General features: G+C 40.4%; 1 protein-coding gene across 1 annotated transcript in view; it reads right to left on the reverse strand.

Annotated features, from left to right (window-relative positions):
• The window catches only part of LOC107674023 (usherin-like), a gene marked incomplete at its 3' end in the record, with an annotated part of 75,579 nt that overhangs the window by 41,180 nt on the left and 28,341 nt on the right, over nucleotides 1-6,058 (reverse strand). Inside the window, exon 8 of the mRNA XM_016467885.1 lies at nucleotides 1,517-1,738. Coding sequence (XP_016323371.1) covers nucleotides 1,517-1,738 — 222 coding nt within the window. The remainder of the gene's footprint in view (nucleotides 1-1,516; nucleotides 1,739-6,058) is intronic.

The raw sequence follows: 6,058 nt of genomic DNA on the forward strand, positions 1-6,058 counted from the left end.
ATATATATATATATATATAATCAATAGAACTTCTATAGTTAATTTAAACTTAAATGTACCATTTTCTGTTCCATTTTAAGGCCTCTTGGAAATACATAGCAGGTTTCAACAAATCAACAGGGTCAGCAACATCAATGGCACCTGACAAAATCTTTCTCTTCCCTTTTCACATTCTCTAGATCTCTCTATCAAACTTTCATTCCTTCATTCTCTCTGTGCATGGTTAATAGGACGTTCACATTCAACATTTATAAATGCCAGTGGAAATATCATCGGCGTGTCGTAATGTACAACAGCAGACCTGACAGGTCTCCATCAGACGGAACACGCACCTGCAGGTCACCGCTTTAATTATTCATTCTCAAGGGCCCTTATTCGGCTCCCTCTAAAAGCAGCACCCTTCACCAACGTTACTCAAACAAACAACGTAACAAGCAAACAAGAGAGGAAGAGAGTAGAAAATAAAGAGGGTTGTCGTTATTGCTGGAGGTTATTACCGTATGAGCGCAAAGCAGACACTAATGCTCTCAGACACAGCTTGACACCCTGTCAGAATACCTCAAAGGCTGAATTTACGCACATTTTAGTCCCCAAACACACATACATCCTCTTCTCAGCCTCTTGCGGGTTTGAACTGTCAGTCTCCCTAAGGGGGTGAATCCACTACTGTTTACTCTCTGCCTTTGTTTCTCAGGCGAAGCTGTTGCAATATCTCAGAGAGTGAAAGAAGAGAGTCGTGCAGGAAAAAAAAAGAGAGAAAAGGTGGGGAGGACAGGGGACACCTCTGAATGTCAGAGGATGATGAGATTTCACAGTCTCTAAATCTCGATTTCGTCTGTGCCAGTTTAACTAGCTCTTAATTAAAGCTACCTTCTCTCGCTCATTCAGACACACTCGCACAGCGAGAGTGAGCCAAGTTACAGCTGCCTGCATAATGACATAATTACCATAGTCGTAAGAACAGTGGCTGTTTAATGTCTGAAGGTATACATGCATATAACACCATGTCTCGGCTTCTGAAGAGACAAAAGAACAGACATTCTTGAGAGACGCAGAAGAACATTTCAGACTGATTAGCTGAAGCCTCCGAGAGAAAGAACACAAGTTCTGAAGTTTTCCTGCCAGTGATTTCCAAATGTGGCGCCCACACTGTAATTACAAGACCATTAACGGGAAGACAAGATCTGTGTTAAACATGGCATTGCTCTCTGTGGTTAATAACAGACATGTCATCGAGCCCCTAGTTGCATCAAACTAGCAAACATCATTTGTCTGCCATGTCCACTTGGTCTTGAACCTAAGAAGTCTTTCGCTTTCATCAAAGTCTGAATTATCCTGCCTTACACACCTACTGATTTTCTCATCAAACACAGAAATCCAATCAAATTTTTAAAAGTCCACACATTTACGTCAAATTTTGTTACTGGTAATAGTAATTATGGGGCAAAAAGGGGAGATTGTGTTGTGTGACAGTTGATTGGGGTTGACGGGTGTCAGGGTGCTGCTGGGCTCGGACCTGCCACTGATGGTGATCTCGTCCACGGCGTAGTAGCGATGACGGAAAGGAACCGCGGGATCTTGGGTGTGGTACTGGGCGTGGAGGTGGATTCTCACATGCGTGGCTCTTACAAATTCCTGCAGGGCGGCACTGTTGTAGAAGTCATTGTAGCCCGGTCGCAGGTTCGGCTCGGGTGTCAGCATGCTAAAGGTGATATTTCCGCGGGAGAAAGGTATGTTGCTGATACAAAAGACAGACAAAGAACACACATTTAAGTTTGCAGTTGTTAAAAGAACATTCAGGCTGCCTTTGAAGCAGTGGTTCTCAACCAAAGGGCCAGGATCAACTAGGTGGACCCAGCACTCTTCCAGAGAGACCACAAAATTGGTTAAAATCAGACAAAATGAGTTAAAATGTGACAAAAAAATTAGAAAAATGGCTAAACATATTCTTTTTTTTTTTTTAACTTGGGTACTCTATATGAGGGAGTTTTTAAATTGTAATTTTCAGACCAGAAAAGATCATGGAAAACTTTATAATGAATATTATTTTAAAAGGATATGCAAAGCTCTAAAATACTTTTCAGGCTGAAATAGCTATTTGTGAATAAAAAAAAAAATACTAAAAAAATATCTTCATTTTTGGGTGAATGACCCCTTTAAAAGTGATACAAACATAAAATGTACCCTATATTATCCAACTGACTAAAAAAAGAAAGAAAAAGGAATAATATTCCTGCATCTTAAGCTTTGAGTGATTGAAAGAGAGAGATTTTCAAGTCTTGACAGGGTAACACGTTGTCAGGCTGAAAATGAAACGTGTCACAAGCTACTGAAATGAACAAACATCAAAGAAATTGGAAAAGCAAAGGTATTTTCTTTGCATCTCAGAACTACTGAGAGGAAATTTCACTAAAACAGGTTTAAAATATAGTTTAGTGATATGGGGTTTCAAAGGGAGATTTCTCGAAGGGCAGGAATAAATGGGGTGAATTAGATAGTTATCAAGGTCTTATCAGGGGGCAGGACAGGCTGCATAGCCCCTACTGCATTATTCGCCGCAGAGCACTTCTGCACGTTTCAGCACTAATACTGGTAGACTTATCCGGGACAAACCTGTGTGAAGAAAGTCTTTCGTCCCCATCTCTCTCTCCTTCTCCATCTACCTGTGCTCTCTGTGTCTCTCTTTTCCCACATGCTCCGATGTGACATGTCTGAAGAGTCTAAGTGCAGACCCTTACGCCACTGGCCTAAAGCTTTTGTTTGTAAACTAAAATATTCAGACAGGTAGTGAAACATCTGGCCAGTATGGCGTTCATCCAAACAGGACCAAACTTAGCAGGAGGTACAGCTAACATTTTAAACATATTCATCATGACCCAACTTAAAATGTAGTGTGATACAGTGATATACTAAATTAACTATGATTAATTTTGTGATTCAAGAACATTGAAGAGTTCTTCAATAAAAACAACAGTTATTGAGGGGGAAAATTAATATGATTTTTTTAAGTTCACAGTTAGATTATTTGGTTTGATTTTATTTTATTAATCAAAAGTATTAATTTAAATACTTAAATAATTAAAGGGGTCATATGAAGTTGCTAAAAAGAACATTATTTTGTGTATTTGTTGTAATGAAATCTGTTTTTTTTGCGGTTTAAGGTTTAAAAAACACATTATTTTCCACATACTGTACATTATTGTTTCTCCTCTATGCCCCGCGTCAATTTTTACAAAGCTCATCGGTCTGAAAAGCGAGGTGTGCTCTGATTGGCCAGCTATCCAGTGTGTTGTGATTGGCCGAATACCTCAAGCGTGTGACGGAAATGTTACGCCCCTACCATATTGTGATGCCCTGTCCGGCCAGTAGCGACGAGACAAAAACATTAAAACCCATTACAAACGAGGCATTTGTTGCATCCAGTGGGGACATAATTACTGATTATAATGACTTATACTGTCTTTTTACGCGTTGCGTTGCATCGCTCCGCGTAAACATAAAACCCTGTCTGCATTTGTGATCGGAGAAATGACCAGTGGGGAACCGTCAGGGCCCTCTAGGCCTAACTTATTGTAAAAACAATATTTACAATTTTTAAATAAATGCTTTAAAATATAATATTTTTAATAAAAAAAATAATGATTACTAATTTTATTTAAGCAATTCATAATTTGACAAACATCATCTAAATAAAATAAATACAACGTCTGTGAAAAAAAAACCTCTTCAAATCTGCATATTCAGTGAATGGACTTATTAACACCGCCCATTTTCTCCATATTTTAATGTTTCCGCCTAGCGTTTGCGGATCTGAGATTCGTGGTCCAGCTATGAAATTACAGAGGGACAAGCAATAGTAAATCAACGGTAAATGGGGGAGTAATTTCGAATGACAGAAAAATTGACCAATCATATCTTTCCTCTAAATGGGCGGGCCTTGTTATCACTAACTTTATGACAAGTTCCGCCCGCTGTGGGGATCTCTCGGAAAAAAAATATATATAGCTGATAAACAGTGTTGGCAGTAACGCATTACAAAAGTAATAATATTACAGTAGTATATTACTTTTTGCTGTAATGCAGTAATATAACGCATTACTAATCAAAATTGGGTAATATTATTACAACAACATATTTTAACTCAAAATTAAGTGGTGAATTTACTAACACCGCAAAACAGCACCAGAGAAAAAATTCCACGGGTAAAATAGTTTGTCTGTTTCCTGTTGCTGGAATTAGATGGTTGAGATGACTGCAGAGACGGATTCTACATTTGTGAGATGGACACACTCCTGTTATTTTCAGTTCATCGGAGAAAAGGATAAGAATGCATAGTCAGGTGCAATATGTGCGACATCAACATGGAGAAATAGCACGAGTAAAACCTGGAAACATCTGGACTGGTGCCACTAACACTAAGCTATCGGAGAGAGCTGCGGGGTCGGAGAAGTGAAAAAAGGCGGCGGCATTTGCTACTCGTTAACGCGTTAACTTCCCCTATAAATAACATGATGCTCTGCCCTCTATGACGCTGCTCCCATTAAGCGCTGTTGGAAGTCAATGAATTGATTCAGCATTTCGACACCTCCGTAAGGATGAATTTAACTCGACAAAGCGGTCTAATAAAGGATGCACTGATCTCGTGAATTAGCGAATTTTACTATACAAATATTTTTTAATTGGATGTTAAAGTTTATATGGGAATAATACATGACACGCTGATCCTTTAACAATGCATTGGCGCAAAAAACGCACACCTTTTGGACAAATCTGCCACAAATATTTGGACAAATGTGCCACAAAAGTGCCACAAATACTGCCTAAACAAAATACTGATTTTGTGCACTTTATTTACTGTACCAAAATTTTAAATTGGCCTTTGAACTTAGCTTTATTGCATGGCAAAAAAAAGCTTTACCTTGCCAAAGCACTGACAGAGCCCACTGATCTAACGGCGTTGTTGAGCGCTCCAAATGCAAACTTTGCATGCAACAATCAGGCAGCAATTGACAGCACTCTGATCTAGTGGTATACAGGCATCGTCAGATTGACAGTACTCTAGCCCAATAATGTTGGGGGATCCAGTGGGGGCAGTCATATTTCAGGGTGACTGTGCCACTCTTTATCACAACCCTGCTAAAAGTGCCAGTACGTGCGGTCATTGGCGCCCCTTCAGCTGGTGGCGCCCTAGGCGACCGCCTAGCTCGCCTATGCCTAGAAACGGCCCTGGCAACATGTATCACACACTGAACGCGTCGCGTCAGCAAACAGGATGAGAAATTGCGATGTGATCTATAGCACAATGAATCACGGAATTTATTAGAGCCACAGATAGACAAACGTTTTGCTAAAAAATGCACAATACACAATCTTCCAACCTAGGATGAAGTCATTATGTACATTAACAATAATTTGGGACAAATATAATGTAATTTAATGGAAAATAATATGAGTGGCGCTGAGGCGCTCTGTGGCGAGGCAGGATTATGAACAGCGCCCGGAGTCGGGATCCGCAGACAGTCGCCGGTGGCGCCGCCGGTGTGCATACAGTCATGGAAAACAATGTGTGGAAATTTTAAAGACGTGGTGCGGCACGGTGCAGGGCTGCACATGTCGTCCGGAGTGCGACTGTCTTAAGGCTGGATAGCCTCTTGTTTCAGAGGGGGAATTGTCAAAGATGACTTTTAGAAGAGGACACCGTAAGCTAGGCTGGTAGTTGGTAGACGAGGGTGGAGGGAGATGGCCTAGGCTCAAGAGTCACGGTTCGCTACTGGAAATGACAAACAACAAGCGCTACTCTACACTGCTCAAAACTCATGTTTGAATCGTAAGTGGCAAATTCGTTAAATATAAAAAAATGTACTTACAGTCTGTGAGTCAGAACAGCCGGCATTGTAGTCTACTCTACCACGATCAGGAAACAGTCCTCCATAAAATGCGCTGCACACATCTGAATATTTGGGTTGAATCTGGAACAGTGTTGTGAATACAACTTAACCACCGATTTCTAGTCGTGTCCTCTTTTGGAAGGCCAAACAAAGTAGTTTCACTTTTACAA

The sequence above is a fragment of the Sinocyclocheilus anshuiensis genome, unplaced genomic scaffold (genome assembly GCF_001515605.1).
Source record: "Sinocyclocheilus anshuiensis isolate Anshui unplaced genomic scaffold, SAMN03320099.WGS_v1.1 scaffold544, whole genome shotgun sequence".
NCBI classification, from domain to species: domain Eukaryota; kingdom Metazoa; phylum Chordata; class Actinopteri; order Cypriniformes; family Cyprinidae; genus Sinocyclocheilus; species Sinocyclocheilus anshuiensis.